The following is a 23,090-nucleotide window of genomic DNA, read 5'->3' as shown; positions in this document are numbered from 1 at the left end:
ATCAAGGCAGGATCACCAGGTAAGCGGGGGTCCTAGCAGCCCGGGGTCACTAACCAGATCCCGGGCTGCATAAAATTCATCAGGGCACCCCCCGATCTCACCGCGGGGGGTGCCCGGGGGGGGGGGGGTGATCAGAGAGAAAACTCTCTCAATGTCGCGGACATGTGTCCGCAGCATCGGGAGGGTTAATACCACCGATCGGAGCAATTAACCAGAGCGTTAAGGGGTTAATGCTGCGCTGCGGCTTCTGCATGTGTAGCCGCGATGTGATGACGTTAAACAATAAGGTGGAACATAATGAAGGGGGGGACGGCATGACACTGGGGCAGATGAAGGGGGGGGGGGGAACGGCATGACAATGGGGACAGAGATGGAGGGACATGAAACTGGGGGAAGAGATGGGGGACATGAAACTGTGGGCAGATGAAAGGGGGGTACGGTATGACACTGGGGGCAGAGATGGGGGGACATGAAACTGGGGGCAGAGATGGAGGGGGGACATGAATCTGGGGGCAGTTGAAGGGGTTATATGAAACTGGGGGAGAGATGGCGAGGGGACATATAATGTACGGGTGACTGTAGGAGGATTATACTGTGTGGGAGCACATGAAAAATGAATGAGAATGGGTGGAGTCAACATAAAAGTGGGTGGAGCTAAACTCGCCGCGGCGCGCGCCGCATATTTTGTCCCTCTTTCTAATCTTCAAAAGTTGGGAGGTATGCCTAAAGCCATCAGAAAATACATATTTCCGATGGCTTTAGCCACTCAGAAGCCACGTTACTGTCTGCAGCAACGCTATTCAGCTGGAACACACACAGTTATGGACACACATTCCAAACTAAATTGGGTCACCGCAACATGAGGAACTGTATTGCGGGGTCACGGCATTAGAAAGGTTGAGAACCACTGCTCTAGACACAATTGATGACGACAGTGTCGACTATCTGACAAAAAGACACCCCATCACACCCGTGTTTTACACTTTGCCTAAAATCCACAAACGCTTACACAAACCACCAGAGAGACTGATACAGTTACATCCACGGACTCGATTCTGTCTCCATTTTCTATTTTCCTTGAAAAAATCATTACTCCCTTGACTAAATCTACACCATCCTTCTTACTTGACACCAACATGTTCTTACAAAAAATCCACCGGGCAAGCCCAACACGCCCTGATGCCATACTGGTCACTTGGGACGTGGTCAGCCTATACACCTTCATCAAACACGATAAGGGTATACACGCAACTAAGAAACTGTTGGAAAACTCGAACCTGAACCCAAGGGTAGTGGCATTATGCACTGACCTATTACACATTGTCCTGGAGGAGAATTATTTCCTGTTCGAGGACACGTTCTATTTGCAGCGCCAAGGCACCACGATGGGCTCGAATGTCGCACCTCCATACGCAAATAGCTACATGTCCTACTTCGAACAGGAGTGGGTCTACTCTAATCCTGACTTCCAATGATACTGCGTTTTGTGGAAGCGTTTCATAGATGACATTTTCTGTATCTGGATAGGTAACCTTGACACCCTTCTCCATTTCACTGAATACATCAACAACATCTGGCCGAAACTCAAGTTCACCCTTCCTTAACACCATGATTAGAAAAAATACCTAGGGGGAACTGAGCTCTGATCTTTATGTCAAGAACACGGACAGAAATAGTCTCTTGCACTATAGCAGTTTCCATCCACCCGCCACCAAACACAGCCTGCCCAAATCTCAATTCATGAGGGTGGAGAGAATAGTTGATAATCCCAGTGTAAAATCAACCAGACACGATGAGATGGGGCTTAAATTCAGAAACAGAGGTTACCCACCAAGCCTGATCGAACAGGCCAGACTTGACACAACCAGCAACAGCCAGAGAAACAGTAGGGACAACACTAAATGATACCTTTTGTTCATACTTTCCACCCCTTTGGGTACAAAATTCACCACATCATTCGCAGACATTGGGGCGTCCTATCATGCTCATTCCCCAGTATACCAGAATTTCAGCAGAATTTCCTTCCATGCTACCATAGACCTAGGAACCTACGGGATTCCCTGGTGAAAGCGAACACTGGGTCAACAACTAGGGCACCACGACAAACTTTCCTCGACACCCAGAGAAAGGTCACCTTCCCATGCCTTAACTTCCAACAGTGCTCCAATGTACAGAAAGGAGAATACATTTACTATCCACACTCTGGGCGCAGATTTAAGGCCTCGGGCTACTTTACCTGTGAATCCACCTTTGTTGTATACCTTATAAAATGCCCGTGCGGTTTCGCATACGTGGGTGAAACTACCCAGTGTGTGTGAGACCGCATGCGAAAGCATAAATCGAACATTAGGTGCCAGAACACTACCATTACCTGCCCACTTCATGGAAAGAAATCATACCATTTCACAACTGAGATTCCAGGTTCTTGAAAAGTTGATATCCCTAGGAGGGGAGGGGATAGAGAGGGCATGCTCAAAAAGAGAGAGGCGTATTGGATACATAAGTTACAAAGCATGCAACCAAAGGGTCTGAATAGGGAGTATGAAATCACTGCCTTTGTGCAAATTATCCAATTGTGTGGAATCAAGAGTTAATAATGTTAAGTGCATAACTTTCCTCAATGTAATTATAACATATATTTTCATTCGTCTCCAGATTCACCATTGATGGCCACCACCGGTCAGCACCATGAGGAACATGACGACACCTTTTATTTGAGTAACGGGTCAAGTATGCGGACTATCCCATACGGGTCTTTTTCCCTTTTCTTTTTCCTCCTCCTCTTTCCTTTCCCTTCTTCTTCCCCCATTTGCCTTCTTATCTGTCCCTTCTTTCCTCTCCCTCATAACCATTTACTGCTTCCCACCACATAACAGCCCCACAAACAGGGGTCTTATATACTCCACCATTAGAGGTCCCCATATACCCCACACGCTGCAGTACACATACATCACACAGCCATCCACAACGTTAACTCCTCCCAGCCTCCCATCTCCTTCCACTTGAATCCTTACATGCAGTACACACGCACACACAGCTACACGCAGAGCTGCCACCGCCCCCATGTGCGCCCGCCCACCCTGCAGGTTTGAGACACCTCCCACACTCACGTGATTGGAACTCTGATTACATGACCAGCTCACTCGGCCACCATAGCTAGCCTGGGTGGGATACATCTGATGGAGCTCGCTGCTCTGATCATGTGGTCGCCCCCTGTGACGTCACCAGCGCGGGAACTAGCCCGCCTTCATAAGGACCTGGGCTGTTTACAGCCGGGTTTTCAAGCCACTACCGCCACCAACGGTACCTGCGACGGACCACACTTATTCTTCTTCTCTCCAGGTCAGTACCCACCACATACTAGGGCACTCACACAAGAAGTTTTAGCATATCCTCACTGGATTTACCCCTCCATTTCAACAGGGGCAGCCTACCTACTTTACTGGATATTCCACCATAGGAGAGGATCTGCCTATCTAGAGGTATCTACATTTTTGTACTCCTGCCCTGTCACCCATGCTTGACCAGGTACTCACTTACACCCCTGCCCTTTCCACAGGTTGCTATATAGCAATAAACCATTTACTGTGGGGCCTTGGCCAACTCCTTCTCCCTGAACAGGTATGAGACTTATTGTACCTTGCATTACTCCAGCTACTTCTACCGTACATAGGTTTAATTATGTTACCCATTTTAGCCTCACAGGCCACATGCCGCTCTCGGGAAGACTGACACCTTCCACCTTACATTGGCAAACCAAGGTATCATCCACCTCACCATGTCCTTATTTCCTCTATCCCATAGTTACACCACTCCACTATACAGGCTCATTTCTCCTTTCCCCACACAGGTCTAATCCTACAACCTACCTAACTCTGTACCCTTGACTACGTCTACCTTACCGCAACTCACTGGTTAGTAACTCTATACCTTTCAACTTTTACCTGACACATATTACTGTCTTGACCTTACAACCATTTGGTGTGTGAACTGGAGTGTCCATTCGGTGGCTGACCCGTAGCTCAACGTTTTCTAAGAATCATATACCATTACCGTACATCCTTGTATTTCATATGCTAGTCTACTAAGATAACTGTGATCTGTATCTCTCCTTCTATATGTACATCAGTTATAATGTGACTCTGTATAAAGTGTAATATACCCATCTGTCACCGTTTCTAGCACTTCCTTGTTATCACGTGTGAAACTTTTTAATGTACATGATGCATAATGTTGTATCTCTTATTGTTCATTTATTCACTTACAGAGCTCGATAAACATTGCTCAACAGTCTGTATACCCGCGTGTAGTACAATGTCTTTAGAAATTAAATAAAAACAACGTATTTATTCCATCTATTGGGATCCTTTTATTTTCTGAAAAGTACACCCAGCCAAGCAAAAAAAAAAGACGCCCTATGCGTACATGGAACAGTACATGGAAATATAAAAAAGTTATGGGTACATGGAAATATAAAAAAGTTATGGGTATCAGAATATGGCGACTTTTAGAAAAAGTTTTGGATTTTTATTAATGGGTTAAAATGTAAATAAAACCATATAAATTTGGTATCCCCAGAATCATACTGAAACATAGAATCCAGGTGACGTCATTTTGGTTGCACAGTGAACGCCGTAAAAACGAAGCACATAAGAAAGTTGCACAAATGCACTTTTTCTTCAAATCCACCCCATTCAGAATTTTTTCCCAGCTTCCCAGTACATTGTATAGAATTAATGGTAGCATCATGAAGAAAAAATTGTCCTGGAAACATTAAGACCTCATATGGCTCTGAGAGCAGAAAAATAAAAAAAAAAGTTATGAGGTTTTGAAGGGTGCGGGTGGGGGGTGAGTCAAAAAATGAAAATCAAAAAATGACGTCGGCGGGAAGGGGTTAAGGCCACTTTCACAAAATATTAAATAGCTTGAGTATTTGTAGGCCAAAACCAAGACAGGGTCCAAAATACAGAATATGTACAATTCTCCCCATATAGCTTTCACTCCTGGTTTTGGCATAGCTATACAGACAGATGCAAAATGCTCACTAGAGACACTCGTATAGGTAGCCTTAGACTGCCTGGAAATAGGGAATGCAAATACGGTACTTCCTCTTAGGGTTTCCATTTATTTTGCTTAATTGAGAAGTCAGATAGAAAACATCTATAAAATGACATTATTGCACAAATGATGGAAATCTCTGCAAGAAACTATACCTGGATTAATGTTGCAACATAGTAAACACAGACTTTATTTTACTATTATTTGGAGTCAAGCTGACAAACTACTCGTACTCCCCACCAGATGGCAACATTCCCCTTTATTTAACATATAATTCCTCGCAAAGACATATGCTTCCTTTTCTGAGCACAGCAGTAAGCAAGCACATAATAGACAAGCAGCGCGTAATGTGCACATAAATAGAAGGAAACAGTGACATTTTACTGTGTAAGTATAGGAGAAATAGCCAGGCAAAATGCTTTGAAAATAAGGATAAGTGATGTGATTTCAGCTAGACAATGAGACGTGCTAAGGGTGGACCAGGCGATCATGACCTAAAATCAAGAGGCCAATTAATCTGGTATTTTACCTCAATTACGATTAATGCTGATTATTTAGGCATGTCCCTTTTAGAGTGAGAGTATGTGTGTGGGTGAACAGTCTGCCCTTCGGCTTTGTTCGAACCAAACTGAAATGGCTATTATACTCTGGGGTTTCTTCAGACCTCAAAGTATAATATGCCGAGACCCAGAGGAGGTTAGCAATCATAAATAACAGTGTTACTCACTTCTCATGGGCTCCAATGTGACTATCTGCTGTCTTTGGGTCTTTTGACTTACATCAGGGACCGCTGAGGTCTGCCATTTGGACTTAGCTATCACATGGGTCACGCAGCATTGTAATGCTTACGTCTATGTGTCATGAAGCCACAAGAGGCCCATTCACAGGCTTCAGCAGCATCTGACAGAAAACCTGAGGACAGCAGGGAGTCACACTGTTTTTGGTTTGCTAACCACCTCTGTGCTACCACTTGTTATATACTGGGGTCTAAAGAGACTGTCTGATCCGGTCCAAACGAAACTGCAGTTTATTGTAATAACCAAACCAACATAACCGACGTGATCAAAATCACATTGTTTAACTGGGTTGATGTTCGTTTTCAGCTATTTTACAATTAATCGCCCAGTCATAGTTGATACTACCATTATTATTGTCCATCTATCACAGGATGAGAGCAGCGGACTTAAACGTCATTACAGGGACTGAAACAGATGAAGCCCCATTTTACCTGCGTCCAATCCCAGTTTCTTTAAAGTAAATAATGTTATGGAATCTTTCTTCCATCAGGTTTACTTTACTAATAGTAGACAAAGTTGTATCTATCACCATTTAAATCTGTTCAAATCCTAAAACGGACTACAGTATATTAATGGTAGAATGAACATACCCTTACTTACGCAACTTATTACATGCCAGTGTTTTTCCTCTAAATTAATATCTAATTTATTCACAAATTTCACATGACTTCCTTAAAAGGAGTCTCTCAGCACCAAAAATGTTATAAGCCCAGTAGTTTATACTGCTCAGTCATGAGCATAGTGATATAACTAGTTTGTGGAATGACTGATTGACTTGTCCTGTGCATATGAGCTAAGAATGGAAGAGGGGCATGATGTGGGGCAGCGGAGCATCGTAGCAAGATCTTCTTCTCACCTAATACCCCTCCCAGAAACATGGACGTGATCTCCTGAACATAGCAGAAGGCTCGTACTGCATTTTTGGTGCTGATAATTCTCTATCTTTAAAGGGAGACTATTGCTATGAACACACTTCTGTCTGTATGTTACTGAATAATTGATCCTAAAAGGTAAGTCAACTACAGTTTAGCCCTATCTACACTTACACTTATAAGAAATAGTTTCCCAGAGGATCCAAATGGACATTGGTGGACTATTCATGGGTCTGACATATTTGACAGAATAAATAGTGCTGGAGACTGCACTGTTCTTTGTATCACATATCAGAAAGCTTGAGAGAGACTCCAAACAGCTACAAATTGAGCCTTTCTACATTGGAGTAGCAGGAGTATATACTTACAGTTTCCAGGAGGAATTGCTTTGAAAAAAATAAAAATTGAGTTTAGCCCAAGCATCAATTATGAAACCATTCTCAGCTTTTCCCAAAACACAAGTTGACTTATTTATGTTGGGGAAAAAAAAGGTATGATGATTCATCCTTAAGACAGATCGTCTATAAAACAAGTTGGAGTTTGACAGGCAAGAACCGCTACGATAGCGAGCAATTTGCTTCATGAGGTGTCGTGTAATATAATAATATTCTTCCATTCATTTCTGTGTGATATGAAACAAACGGCATGCCATGCAAACAGTGAAAAGGTCATTGTGCTTGTATGAGCATGGTGGCCCCTTCAAAGAGCTGGTCAGTATAGGTCCCCAGTTGTTGGACCCCCACTGATTTTTTTTTTATTTTTATTGTTGACCTAGTATATCCAAAAAATAGGTCATCAATAAAGAAGTGAAGAACCTAAGTTGTTATGCATGAAAAAGCATACTATGCAGTGAACGCGTGTTTCTGAACAAAACCACTAATTCCCTGTGTGAACCTTGTCTAAATATTAGATATAAGTCACTGCCCATCCTTTTAGTCCTGCAGCCACCAATAGGATGATAATAACTGAGCTGCCATGTGAACATGTCATAATATATCCCACCATGACGGGTGCCACTGTCATGAGATTGCCAATGGCGATACTGTTATGACTGATAGGGGCTATAATTATATATATATATATATATATATATATATATATATATATATATATATATATATATATATGTGCTCTGAGGTAGAAATACGCCAGAAAACCCTTTTTATGACTGTTTGCAGAAGCACAGAAAACACTGCCTAAAGTGGGTGGGTTGCTAGGAGATGTGGGTGACCATGAACTGGCACTTTTAAGTAATGAAATGAACTATAGACTTGTTTTATGAAAGCCACCACTTTTTCATTCTAAATCAAGGTCAAATAAATCACTGTAAAAAACATTCTGATAAGCTTACAAGTTACATTCATTGTTTCCTTTATTACAAAGTCCTTTCAAAGCTCCTATTCAAAGTGCTATCAGAACAGCGAGCTGAAGCTTAGTCACTGTGGCAAAATCTAAGCAAATAGTACTTATGCCCTTGGATTCTGGAAACAAATAAGGCATTGGCAGGGACTGAGGATACTAAAGAAGAAAGTAAAGTGGAAGTTTGTCCGACTAAACTGACCTCACAGTCATCATGTTGTCTGATAAGTCACAATACCTGTTAATGGAGCTGACTAGAAGGAATTCTCATGTATAAGCAATTGCGACAGCAGGGCTGAGATGAAGATACCACTGCAGTCTTTAGTGCTGAGACAGCTGCTTACACATGACCTTCATTATTTCAGACGCCATATGGAAATAGTTAAAGGATACAGGTATCACCCTCCAGTTATTGGATATTAGTTAGCATTTCCTCTGATTTGAATAGCTGCAATGTTCATTATACTATAATAGTATGCTATGTATCAAACAAAGTGCATATTTTGGATTACAGAGAAAATACTAAACAAATACTGGAAATGGAAACCAAAATCTCACTGTGCTTCTATATTAAAGCTGGACTGCCATGTCCAATATGGAGGCAGTGTCCTGTCATGTATGTGAAATGACCACTCCGCTGGCTGAGCAGACATTTCTTACCATTTCTATAGTGTCTGGATGGACTAGGAAGTTAAACGCAGTGGGTTATCCGGGAAGCTCTGAACACACTCTACCCCTTTACTAAAACAACCTATACTGATGGACACACCAATTCAAGAGATTGTCCAGTTTCAGCAAATACATATTATATGTATAAATGATACTTTCTGTATCAATTCCTTGTGGTTTTCTCTGCTTTTAGTCATTTATTCTGCTTACATCAAGTGGATAAAACTCAGTCCATGGTCACGTGATATACGGTCCATAGTCATGTGATATTACACACGGGTGCATGGCTTGCTACCAGTAGTCCGACTATTAGAAAACTGTAGAACTTTTCATTGTAAAAAATAACATTTATTTACTGATATTGGACAACCCATTACACATAAGCCACTGAATCTGGGATCGTATTGAGGGAGCTAGCCTGGCAACATTTATCAGTGTCAAAAAAAAACATGGTCATCTATAAATGCATATTTCATTATCATAATCTCAGGCTAGATCCAAGGCATTTCTAAAAAGAAAATCTAAAGTGAGATTAAACGAACAGCCTTGCATGTCCTGCCATACAAGCTCTAATGTGAATACAGTTGTGTTTGTAATACTTAAAAGAAGACCTTTCACCTCCTGCACAAATTCAAGTTCTTAGCATGTCTTAATAGGCACCGCTCCACTGATTCCAGCACAGTTGGAGTTTTTTCTCTAACCCCCACCCTTTCTAAAAAAGAAGCAGGTTAGTTTTGGTGCCCGATATAATATTTAAGCTGTGTAATGTCAGAAGATCAGTGTCAGGCAGGAGATGTGATTCAGGGCTCCATCAGAGGCAGCCAGTGTCAGAGCTCAGAATCACACCCATTGTCTGCTTCTGCCTGGTGGGGCTAGTGAAAAAATTAATACTGAATTAGTACAGGAAACTCAACTTGTTGGAGGTGGTGAAGAGGTCCAATTTAACCAGTTCCAGACTGCCATAGACTATACATGTCTGGACAGTCCCTTTCTTTTTCTGCAAGAATGTATCCCTACAATCTTGCAGTTTTAAGCAGCTGCACAAAATTACTACAGCTAAGCCTCTCTAGAGAAGGTAGGTAAGGTTTATTATCGTCCCTGTCTTCTTGATCGCTGTATACACAGCTATGGGAACCACCATGATGTGGCTACCCTCTGACTGGGTGGTCACATGATTCGCTGGAGATCAGAGACTGCTACAGCTCAGCAGGACCCAGAAACTCAGCAGTTATGGGTTGAAAGCTGCATTCCTCCTGCAGTTATCCATATCAGCCCCAGTTTCAAGGAAAATCAGGCCCCCCACAACAAAAAATTGTGTTTAGATACCCCCAAAGGTCTATTACGACCTTATGGGGACACAATTTAAAAAATAAATAGAAAAGTAAAAAAAAAATTTAAAGTAAAATAATAAAATAAAAATATAATATGCCAATACTATGCCCCGATGACATAAGACAAATTAAAAATTACCGTAATGGGGAAGAAAAACTATTTTAGGCTAAGGGCCCACGTAGCAGGCCACAGCAAAAAAAGCACTACAGGAAAAACCACGACGGCAGCACATGGTTTTTCCCACAGTGCTTTTCACATTAAGTCTGCACAGAAACTTCTGCTTCCATTACATCTACAGGTAAACCGACAGAGTTTCTGTAGGTAAAATTGGCATGTTACGATTTCCACTACAATGGTTTTGGAAATCGCAGCATGTCCGCCGCGCATATTTTTACTCAATGTGTGGATGGGATTTGGCCTAAGGCTAAGGTCCCACGTGGTGTTCTGCAGCAAAAAAAGTAATGTGGGAGAAAAAAAACAAAACAGCAGCAACACATTGCAACACAGTTCCCACAGCGCTTTGATCAGAAAGTTCATAGAGGCTTCCTCTGTGGACTTTCTGCTTCAATTATCCCTGTAGGAAAACTGTCGGCGTTCCCGTAGGTAAAATTGATATGCTGTGACTTCCAAAACTGCAAAGGTTTTGGAGGTCGTCGCGTGGCCACAGTGCGTGGGTATTGTGAAAATATGAAAGACAGACAAGTTTTCCCTCTTTTATTTATTTTTTTCCCACATATAAAAAATAAATATGTAAAAATAAAAACAACAAAATAAAGCCATGTAAGTCACTGAAAAAAGACAATTAGTTAATAGTTCAATAACCCAAACGATAAAAATACTATAGCCCTCAAAACTGCATTTGCAAAAAAAACAACAAATGTGGCTGGTGCTGAGCCAGGGAAATTGGCCCCATACTGAAATGGTTAATGTTCATCTATCTGCATAGACACAGGATTAACCACATAAGACCCTAAATGAGAGGAACCTCCTCGCTTCCGTCCAAATGTATGAGTTGGGGACGCGGCAATGCCAGCTGTACATCACAGCCACTCTAATTAAATTACAGTAATGATTTGCTGTGTGCATCAAAATGTCACTGCGAGAGCAACGCACCAACTGATACGGTCATCTAAAGCGCTGTGCTTAACCTTGAAAATTGGTGCGTACAAGTAAATCCTCTGCAGCCTACTCTCATTTAGACTTTCTTCACAGATTTCTAAGAAGTGCCAAAGTCTACAATTTCTAACATAGTTTCTTTAATTAGCTAAACTAAAAGAATCTGCACTTACAAGATGTTAACTGATAAAGGAATTGGTAAGCCTTTACTACTTTTACCACGTTAGAGCAGTAAAAAGCTCTGACGCCAGTGAATCCTTCAGTTTCCCATCAGCATATGAGAACATAAATGATGTATGAGTCTTTAGAAGCCACTCAATATCCAGAACTGGGGAGCTGCATTCACTTCCCAGCACACTAGAAGACTAAATGATCTTCGCCATAATTGGGGGAATTAAATCTTCATTTAGTACATCATTAGTGCTCAGAACTTCTGCTGTAGCTACACAAGAATAGGGGGGTCTTCATTTTTGCTTTAACTAGAAAACCGTCTCTTTAATTAAAAGAACAAGCGTCTTCGCTAAAACCTTAGCATCTAAACTTGAGTCCATTATTCCAAAATTAGTTCATGCTGATCAAGCAGCATTCATTAAAAGGAGTTCATATAACACTTGCAAATTCTGCTATGTAATGCACGGCTCTAAAAATATTTCAGCCCCAAACTTATGAATAGCTCTTCAAGCAGAGAAAAAAGGTCATTAAGGGAAATACGCTTTTTATTTTTAATCTGAATGTGTCAAACAGAAAAATTCCACTTCAAGTCAGACGTCAAACTAATAAGAACTATTTTAAGAGCAGTAAATATATCATTTATACATGGCTGACAATATTAGGAACTACTCAAGATATGGACCCAATTGTCTTTCTTTTCTTAATGATTCATACCAAGGAGCAAGAACTATTGGATTTTCCTCAATTAAATCTGTATTTATAAAGCTAGGATTTAGGGCAAGTCCAAAACCCCACTCATCCACGGCTGCTTTCTTCGTCACATTTGTCGGCCCATACTGTAGCTCAGTCCTAATGGTCTGAAGTTGTAGGTTCAGAACAGCTGGAGCGCCAAAGGTCACTGATCCCTGATGTAACATATCAGAAACAGACTGGCTGTTGGGGACTTTCAAGACGCTGACCTTACATATTAGATTTTTAGCACCAAAATAGCCATTTTAGTCTGCCAAAAACAGATTTGCCATGCTGGGTATTTTTTTGGCTAGCTGTTGGCCAAAAATACCAGAGTTTGACTACTTTTTATTATTAGGCCTCTTTAAGTATAAGAATGGCGGAAACCGGACAGACACGAGTCCCTCTGTTTTAGTGGTCTTCTTATCCGTCAGTGGACTGTAATGTGAACCTAGCCTGACAGGTTTCCACAATATTATTAATATGTAATGTACACATATGTAAGGGCTATTCATTACAAGAACTGTACAAAATGTTACTTGTGTGCAGTGAAGGAATTTAACAATCTATATTAGGACGGGTATCTTTATAGTAAGAGTGGTTAAACTATGGAATAGCCTTCTTTAAGGGGCAGTAAAGGCAAAAATGTATTTAAAAAAATGAAAAAGGAATATCAAATTCAGACCCAATGTCCATTTCTAAGTCTAAACTTAAAATTTAAAATGAGATATATAATACTCATACATTCAGAGAGAATACTGAGGCTAAAAATTAAATTAACAAGGATTTATTTAAAAAAAAAAACAACAAAAAAAAAAAACCACATGGCAGATAGTGGTCCTAAGGGTGCATTCACACGGAGTAAAATGGAGTGTAATTTGGAGCGTTTACGGAGCGTTTACGGAGCGTATACGGAGCGTTTACGTAAACGCTCCGTAAACGCTCCGTAAACGCTCCAAATTACACTCCATTTTACTCCGTGTGAATGCACCCTAATAAGTATTATGGATTTTTTTTCTCCAGAAGGAAACAGATGTAGCCCATACTTAAGTATTATTCAGCATAGCCTTAGTTTCCGGTAACTAATTAATTTCTTCCTGATCCTTCAGCTTTCACATTTTGTGTCTTACAAGGACGCTGCTGATCCATCTGTCTAATAGGCAATGTCTCCAATTCTGCTGAAACCTATGAGGTTTATTATTTGTGAGATTAAATATCCCATTTGAAAAGGGTTCTAAAGATTATAAAGAAGGGTATATATTTTAGTGTATCCTACTTAAGGTTGCACACCAAAACAAATGTTTCATTGCATTTTGATACTTCTAAGGGGCAAATGGTTCAATATCATGATCTGCTCAGTTTCGATACTGCAGGCCCCAATCCCACTCATCTACCAGGACTCCATAGAGCATGGCAGGACTCCTACGGAGCAGAAGTCAGCCCCAGTTCCTCATCCGGCTGCTCAGCCTGGACTTTCAACCTCTCCTTGGCCCCTCCCCCAGCTGCCACAACTCCTTACAGATGATGTTTTTTTTAGTTTGTTTTTAAATGAGCCTATATAATTTTTACTAAAGTTTCAAACACGCTAAAGTACTTAATAAAGTGTATTAGTAAAATCGGTATATTGTAGCTGAGTGTCACAGCACAATACTAGATTTTATATTACTGTAACAATTCACACAATTCTATTGATTGCGATTACTGTCCTGGCTGTCTCCAGACCAAAGTATTTGGTATTGAAAGTGGCTGTAATTTACTTGGCCTCAAACTCAAAATTCTGTTATTGTGACATCATCTTCTCCTATTCCGTATATAAAATATTTCATTATATTAGCAGAAGCTTCTATTTTCTCCACACGTATATATGATGGTCAATGGATAGAAAACCAGTCTCCAAAATTGAGATTTGTTAAGCACAATGGAAGAATACTAGTGTGAAATTAGCATCCGCTAAAAAAAAAGCATTTGCCAAATTTTGCACCCCATTGAGGACAAGGAACGATATGTGTATTGTGACCTCTATACAGAGCTGAGGGATTTGTTAGCACTATATTACAAACTGGAAATAAAATTCCATTTATAAAATGTGTGTTTTGGAAAATAAAAATAGATGCAATGAGCAAGAGAATGGTAAAGTATCTACTCTATAAATACAATCTGTATTGTTGCAGTCAGTCCAAGTACTTGTTGGTACAGATGGAGGTGCAAGCTGCTGTATCATAAGAAATATTTGCTTCTGCTTATCATGTGAAAAACAATGACATCATGAAAATAGAAACTGAAGACAGCAATAAAGAGCAGAGCCGTGATGTGCCCCATACTGAACTTTGTACCAGCTTTAAATCACCGTCTACATGGAATAGTCACACGAGACACATAACTTGTGTTAGCCATAGAAGTAACATAAATCTCTCCTGTCTTGATAGTTTGCTACAGAGAAATATATTATTTCACAAAACATTAAGGTTAGCTCACTGAAGAATACCACAGGGGATAGTCACACTGATTTTGGCACGTATTTCTCACTGAAATTTGTTAGAAATCCATATTCCAACTATTTAATGGTATCCATGTTGCTGTTCATATGGAAGGTACCATACATGGATTAGACCAATTATATGGGACTAAATTCGTAGCACATCACCAAGGGTCAGGTGAGGATCTCAAGACATTTCTTTTTTTCTATATCAAAATCAGTTACACAAGCATAGCCAAAGGCTTTATTCATACTAAGGTGTTTTGGTCAGTGTTTGTAAACCAAAACTGGAAGTGCGGAAAACACTGGGAAATATGGCAAAGCACTGTGGTGCATGTTGGCGCTATATTAAGTAAAAAATAAATACAATGGAAAAATCTGCATTTGTTCTGTGTTTTCAATGCCATCCTGGTTTTTGCTGCAATATGATGGCACTATAATAATAATAATAATAACAACAACAAATTTTATTTATATAGCGCCAACATATTCCGCAGCGCTGTACAATTTGTAGGGTTCAAATACAGACAGAAAGATACATTACAAAGAAAATCATTTCACACAATGGGACTGAGGGCCCTGCTCGCAAGGGCTTACAATCTATGAGGTAGAGGGGGTGACACAAGAGGTAGCAGGGGCGATATTGCTTATGCAGAGGTCAGACACTTTTGTAATAGAGGTGACTGTCATTACATAAACATAAGACTTTATGAGCCGTCGACTGTCATGTCCTTTAACATGTGGATGGAGCTTGGACCTATAAAGTTAGCATGAGATGACATATCATGTGGGGAAATGTGGGAGCGGGGACAGAGGAGGGTTAAGGGTTTACGTTAGACATTGTGATAGGCCTGTCTGAAAAGATGCGTCTTTAGTTTGCGCTTGAAACTGTAGAAATTGGGAGTTAATCTGATTGTCCGGGGTAGAGCATTCCAGAGGAGTGGTGCAGCTCGGGAGAAGTCTTGTATATGAGCGTGGGAGGTTCTGATAGTAGAGGATAGGTGTTAGGTCATTGAGTGAACAGAGAACACGGGTTGGGTGATAGACAGAGCGCTATATACTGACATGAAGCGTGCTGTGAGGTCCTGCTGTGGTAATGACATGGAAAGTAGCACGATAAAGGAAAACCGTGGTAAGTAGCGTTACAGCGACTATTGCAGCCGAACCTTAGGGCAGATTCAAGTTTCCCAGACTGAACACCAGGGACCCCACAGCATCCTAGGAACTGGTGATGGTGGATTCATTCAGCAAATACAAAGAGGGCCTGGATGCCTTTCTCCAACAGAAAAATACTACAGGTCATGGGTTATAGATTTTGTTAAGGACTCATTGATCCAGGGTTTTATACGGATAGCTAGATTGCAGTCAGGATGGAATTTTTCCCCCTGACATGGGGCAATCAGCATTAGCCTCACAGGGTTTTTTGCCTTCCCCTTGATCAACACAGTAGGGTTATAGGTTGGACTTTTTGGACCTTTGTCTTCATCCAACCTCACCTACTATGTATTTATCTAGTCAGTCATGATAATAAGAGTCCTTGCCTCCCCCATGGGGCTACTAACAACATTATTTCAGTAAGAGCTAACTATGATGCTAGAAGTCCAAGTCAAAGTAAGAAGAGTCTGTATGACAGACCAAATCCACTGGTGTGAAGCTGACCTAAGGCTGGTTTCACACATGGCGTTTTTACTTAAAACACAATTTTTTTTTGGCGCTTTTAATGCCATTTTGAACTGAATTTCTGCTATGCATTTTTGTGACCATATGCTACTTTGAAATCAGTAGTACAATGTAAAACACAATTCACACAATGTCTTGTTGTCTAAAGTTTTTTTCAAAATGTGGCATACACTGGAGCATTTTTCTGGTGTTTTCCCTTTTGGCATCTCTCCAGGATTTAAGAAACATGATGAAAAACAGATATACCATAAAAAGAATGTCTGACTAGAATTGGTTTTTACATGCACTTTAAAATGGTAGCAAAAGACTGAACCCTTAAAGCCACAATTTTATTTCATGCCCATGCGGAACTGAGCGGAGACAGAGGACCCCTGTACTAGTGGTAAGTGGGGGTCCCAGCATTTAGACAGTGGATAAGTGATAAATGTTTGTGGCTGGAATATTCCTTTTAGTGATTATCTATATTTCCAGACTTTTTGTGTAGGAGTCACTATTACAAAAAACAACAACAGCTGACACAACAAATTTATTTTTTATGAAAAGCTCAGACACTTGAGCTGTTTTCCAAACAATGTTTGCAGTGATACCATGACCTCCAACAGATGCTGCCTGTATAGGTGCCCATTGGCCTTTGTCACCACTAGGCTCTTAAGTTGTATACGTTTACTGCATAAGTATATTCATATAAACCGGCTTTAGGAATCTGTCAGGAGTTTTGACATATATACTAGATAACAGTCTGAAAACAATCTTCTACTTAGATCTTAATTTGCATTCTTACACTGGAAATACAGAGTAGACTATAATATCCCTCTGAGTACAGGCCACATAGTACCATCTTAGAAGACAGAGGTCTCAAATACTTAACCTTTCCTCTTTGTTCATGAGCAAGAGGGCAGTGATTTTATGACATCCTAGTGATCTCTTCACACCCACTCTATATTTTACATTTACCTGTACATGGCTGTCTACTCTATCCCTTTCCACTCTGCGCCATACTACGCCATACTACATACACTGTGTTGCAGCATATTGCACTGGGAACCAGAAATCCCAGGTTCAAATAAAACAAGTTTGAAATAAAGTATACAAAATAAAGTTTAAAAAAACAAAAAACAAAAACAAAAAAAACGCATTTCATTAAAAACCAATCAGGTATCCCTATATGCAAATAAGCCCACAAAATCCAAAAATAGCATTATTTATCCCGTATGGTGAATTCCATAAAAAATTATACTGCAGTATGCAAATTATTTTGGTCATCCACTTTCCCCAAAAAAATAACAATAAAAAGTGATCAAAGTCACACATATCAAATATGGGTACCAATAACTACAATTTGTCCCGCAAATAAAGAGCTCTTACATATCTCAGTCAACATAACAGTAAAAAAGTAATAAGTGTCAGAATACGATGACCCCAGGAAAATTGTTCATTTTCAAAAAGTGCCAATTTGTTTAAAAGTGGTATAACACAACATAACCAATATAAATATAGTATTGCCATAATCATAAAGATTCGCCAGACAAGACAACAATGTCAGGTTTAATGCAGAGTGAGCACTGTAATCAGAATGAGAAAAATAATGATAAAATTGGGGGGGGGGGGGGGGTGCGTCACACAGACCCCCTAAAAACACTGTACTCAAAAAATATTGCAAATTGAAAGTACAACTTGTCACACCTAATATAAGCTCTCACGTACCACGTTAACTTTTTTCAAAACAGTTATGAATTTTGTAAGGCTGGGAAGGAAAATATGAAAACGTCGCCAAGGATTAATATATTGCGCCCTTAAAGAGTTAAATTTTAGAACTATTTGGAAAATGCACAGCCACACGTCAGGTCAGGGTTTATAGTCAAATGAAGAGTGTGTTATTACTGTGCAAGCTTCAGGCAGCATCCATGAGCAACTGTTATAACAAAGACCAAAAGCTAGAGTTCCAACTAAAACAGGTGGATTGGTCCTTGCATAGCAGTTGGGATTGTGAAAGATAACCCAATCCACACACGTAGCAAATTCTCCCCCAGGATTTTCCTCACAGTCATCTCTTGTCATTTCATTTGAATTCCTTCAGGTTCTGAAACACACAAAAATTATTGCTCTCCACCTTGAAGCCACTTTCAATAGCTAGATAGATGCAAAATTACAGCATACAAGTATACAGCTATTTACAGCAACAACCAAATAATGTGCTGCCATGTGTGCCAACAAGTAGGAATAAGTGTATGGGTATGATGGAAATCCCATGGAATTGTGGCTGAAAGTGTAAGAGCGCTTCTTACAGTAGTAACAAAGTGATGAGATTTTACCAAATCTCACCTATAGAACTGTAAAAAATCTGCACAGAATCCAGGTAGAAGCTGCAGGAAATCTGCAATAAAATCTTTCTTCAACAAATATTTTGCAGTAAGTCTGCAACAATTGTTTTCCATTACAAATCAGACAAGGGTCTACCCTTACTCTGGATCCATGTGGTTAGAATATGTCTGAAGTATATGAACCATATTACAGCCACAGATCCCCTCCTGACAGCGGATCTAATGACAAACTTATATCATCACAGAACCCTATAGTGCTGCAGCACTGGCCACGTAAACTCACCAGCGCTTTATTCACATGGAGCATACAGGGGAATCTTTAGCCCCATGTTCTAATGATCATGTAAATGAAGAAAAATAAAGGTTATGTCATCACCTTACTGAGTTGTGCTCAAGACAGGAATAAGAAGCGATCATGACATCTGTATAATATAAACTACCCATCACAGTATTGAGCTATAGGCTTCATAAACAAAGTAGGAACTACAGATATCTGCAGAGCTCAATATCACAGATACAAAGTTGTTTCGACAAGTTCTGTATATTTTTGCATACGCTGGCTGCATGTTGAATTTCACACATACCTGAGTGTACGCCTGACGTACAAGTGATGCCACTTATCAAACAGCAAAACACAGCGCTATTCAACCTACAAACATATACTAAAACAATACCCTTTGCTCATTTTGTATGTACGTCCCTTTTACATTGTGAGTACGTGTTGGGTGAACTGCTTGCCCAGTGGTTTTGTTTGGAGCAAACATGGAAACCAGAACTGCTCTTATATTGTAGGGTCTTTTGAGACCCCTGAGTATAATTACCAAAGGACCCAGAGAGTTGATCAAACATAAAAAACAGTGTTAAGGCTGCGTTCACACGGAGTAACGCCGGCTGCCATTCACAGCCGTACACGCGAGCACTGCGGAAGGCTCACGAACACTTCCCATTCACTTCAATGGGAGCGCTCATAACGCCGGCTTTACGAGTGCTCCCATTGAAGTGAATGGGAAGTGTTCGGGAGCCTTCCGCAGCGCTCGTGTGTACAGCTGTGAATGAGGATTTTTACAAGCCCGGCGTTACTCCGTGTGAAGGCAGCCTAACTCGCCTCCCCAGGGCTCCAGCATGGCTCCCTGTTTTGTTCTGACCTACTGCTTGATGTCAGTAACATCGTTCACGTATAGTCATGCTGCTTTCATCTATGCGTCACAACGCCAAGTGACTGCAGGCCTCAGGGGTCACAGAAGGCCCAAAGAAAACAGGAATGCACACCGGAGTTCAGGGGAGGTGAGTAACACTGCTTTTTTTTATAAAACAATTTCAATCTGGACATGTTCCGCCCGACCGAAACTGCCGGGCAAATCTTCCAAAGTTCACCCAATATATACTAAAACCAGTCCCTTTAAAGTATGAGTAACAAGCACAGTTAGTTTTGGTTCCTGATGTTCTATACAAGCTCTGTAATGTCAGAAGGGCTTATTTTATACAGGAGAAGTTGTATTTTTATGTCTAGTAATATATATTTGCCATTGTGGTCTCTGTTTACTTTCATAGTGTTCCCGTAACCCTGTTCCACATCTGATAAATTCTTTGATTATGGGGCTGAATTATGAATTCAGCGCACTGTCAGCTTTCCAGCAGTATATAAAACTGTATGTGCCCGATCTGATGAAAGGTCCTCTTTAAGGTGACTCTAAGGCCCTATTCACATCTGTGTTTTGGTTTCCGTTCCAGGAGTCCGCTTGGGGACCCCTCGATTGGAAACCTATCCCCATAAAAAAGCAGTAACTTAAGGAAATCCACGGACCCCATAAATATAAAGGGGTCAGTGGTTTCCGCACAAAACATGCCGAGAGAAAAATCCTGCAAGCATCACTTTTCTCTTCGCAAGCGGACTTCCTGAATGGAAACCCGAACACAGATGTGACTAGCGCCTTACCTATCTATCTGCTGGGTACGCTTTGACATGCTGGATTCTGGGGACTGACTTCATTTAAAGATCCATTCTTACTGTAGCAGCACTAAGGCTAGGTTCACATCTGAGCACGGGTCTCTATCATCTAGTTTAGTAAATTATCAAGTATGTGCATATCCAGTCCTTTATTGTTTTGGTCTTGTTTACACATTCTTTGCACACCTCTCAATGTAGTGGCACAATGACCTAACATAAGACAGCTTGACAAAGCAAGTATATATACAGAATATACACCTGACAATAATAATAGCAAAAATGTTTATAGTTGCAAAAAAACAAAAAACAAAACACACCTCTCTTCATGTACAAGCGAATGTGCTGAAAGAAAACAACCATTTACTCCAGCAAGTAATGACAGTTCATTTATGATTAACCAAACCTGCAAGGAGTGTGACCGCTGAGCACGCCAACAATAGGCCGGAAACAGGGCTGGAAACTTACCACTCCAACACCTAATAGCAACGTACAATCAGGACGCCAAACATAAGACAGGTATTATTTCTACTAAAGAACTAAGTGTATTGGGTTATTTCAATAAGCCAGTGCATATGGAAATACAAGCATGATGTGCGCTTATACAGCCAGGCTAACTGTTCTATACAAAATGTACGAGCTCACCAAAGCAGAAAAAGTCAAGCGAGCAAAATGGCCAGATGAGAACTCACTTTGCTCTCTTATGGACCATAGGGAACATGTGTGGCAGGTACTGCATGAGGGACATTTGACTGATTTGTTGTCAAAACTATTTCAATTTTTAATATAACCTTCAGGGCGTGCAAAGTCTCACAGTACCCGTAGTAAACCAAGTAAACACGGGGCAAATGCCACACAGGTGTTGCCATGTACAGAGCCAGGGCTTGTGAGCTGCCCATCAATGGTAAGGCTAAAGATCCCGGCAGACCGTTCTGTCAGCATTGGTTGTAGTTAAACAGCAGGAAATTGGCAGGTAAACCACTAAGTCTTTTGTTACTATATATATATATATATATATATATATTACACTATTCTACCATACTAGATCTCAGAGGTGAAAGCCAGGTTGCTCTGCTGAGGTAATTTTGCTCTTGAGATACAAGACATAAGGGAGAGCAGGTCTGCCAGGGCGCAGCATCATGTCATGTCCATGAGGGAATATGTGACACGACCATATAAAGTCTCTCTCCATACAAACAGACTAGTTCTCTCCATGCTTCTCTTCCCACCGAGACTACAATACTACAGAAAGCCTTGACAATGTCTATGCACGCACAGGTGGTAACCAAAGCGAAGGCGAAGGTTAATCCCCATTGTCACACAACATGACACAAGTTCGAGCCGCCTCCTTCCCAGTGACATCAGCCATGGTCTCCCAGGTCACACAGTGAGGTGGCCAGTCCACACAATACCGAGCCCAGGCCCGGATCACATCCACTAGGAGGGAGGCTCAGCCCATGTCTGACTATTGCCTGCATCGGGGGAGGGGAGCTCTCCAACTCCAAAGTTTAAAAGGCAGAATGGAATGAAACATGGAGCCATGGACGGGGCGGGCAGGGATGCTGCTCCGGACTTTGTGAAGGAATGTAGGGGCTTCCATGAGACTAGGACTTCCTGCCCGTACACAAGTAGGCAGCACATAACGGTTCTCAGGCAGAGACAAGTGACAATAGCTGCAGGGCACAAGTACCAGCCCCACATCCGAGGGTCCCCGGGGAGCTGCCACAGGGTGGGGTGAACAGCATGACGGTGCAATAAAAAGTTGTGGGAGCCAGTGACACAAGCCGGGCGCCACACTAAAGAGCAGGGAGCCCCCCGAGCCAGCAACCCCGCCCCCTCCCCGAAACTCTCTACTCACCGTGAAGCCTGCAGAGGAGCAGCCAGGCGAGGGCACAGGCAGCGCCACAGCTTCTTCTTCTCCACGCCATGATTGTGCGCGGAACACCGCCTGCCCTCCTCTCCCCAAATCGCAGCTGCTGTAATGTAACACAACGCGGTTCCCAGTCCCAGCCTCACAATGCTTGGAGCATGGAGGGGGGTGGCGGCTGGGATGCGCCGCAGAACCCGAGCCGACTGGGAGGGGCCAGGCCAGACAGATCTCAGAGGTCACCCGAGAGCTGCTGGGGACCCCTGGAAGCAGCATGTATGACCCAGGCACCCCCTGCGGCAGCTGAACAGGTCCGCCCTGCATTCAGGGGAGAAGCTGCCCCTCCAGCGCTCGTGTTGCTGAGCAGTGAGGAGGAGGCGGCGGCGGCATGTACAAAGTATGAGGGATTGTGGTTACGTATGCTCCACACGTCCCCCATCTGCGACCACCACAGCCCGAGCCTGTCCTCCAGCCGTGGTGGTGGGCTCAGGGCATCCTGCCCCCTTCCCGGTAATCCCTGGCATCATGGTCACACTTGTCGGAAAGACTTCTGGATCATCTGGAGGCTCTCAAGTCCACTTCTAGTCTTTTCAGTCAGAACAAATAGGTGACCTCACATAGATATATTTATATACACACATCTACATATATATATATATATATATATATATACACATATATATATATATATATATATA

General features: G+C 41.5%; 1 protein-coding gene across 1 annotated transcript in view; it reads right to left on the bottom strand.

Moving 5' to 3' along the window:
- The window catches only part of NECTIN3 (nectin cell adhesion molecule 3), a 60,169-nt gene extending 37,601 nt beyond the window's left edge, over window positions 1–22,568 (bottom strand). The window contains exon 1 of the mRNA XM_075264385.1: window positions 22,384–22,568. Within this exon, the coding sequence (XP_075120486.1) occupies window positions 22,384–22,453 (70 nt within the window). The 5' untranslated portion in view covers window positions 22,454–22,568. The remainder of the gene's footprint in view (window positions 1–22,383) is intronic.
- Window positions 22,569–23,090: the final 522 nt, after the last annotated feature.

This window comes from Leptodactylus fuscus, chromosome 2 (genome assembly GCF_031893055.1).
Source record: "Leptodactylus fuscus isolate aLepFus1 chromosome 2, aLepFus1.hap2, whole genome shotgun sequence".
In the NCBI taxonomy this organism is placed as follows: Eukaryota; Metazoa; Chordata; class Amphibia; order Anura; family Leptodactylidae; genus Leptodactylus; species Leptodactylus fuscus.
This window is presented reverse-complemented; position numbering and strand designations above follow the sequence as displayed.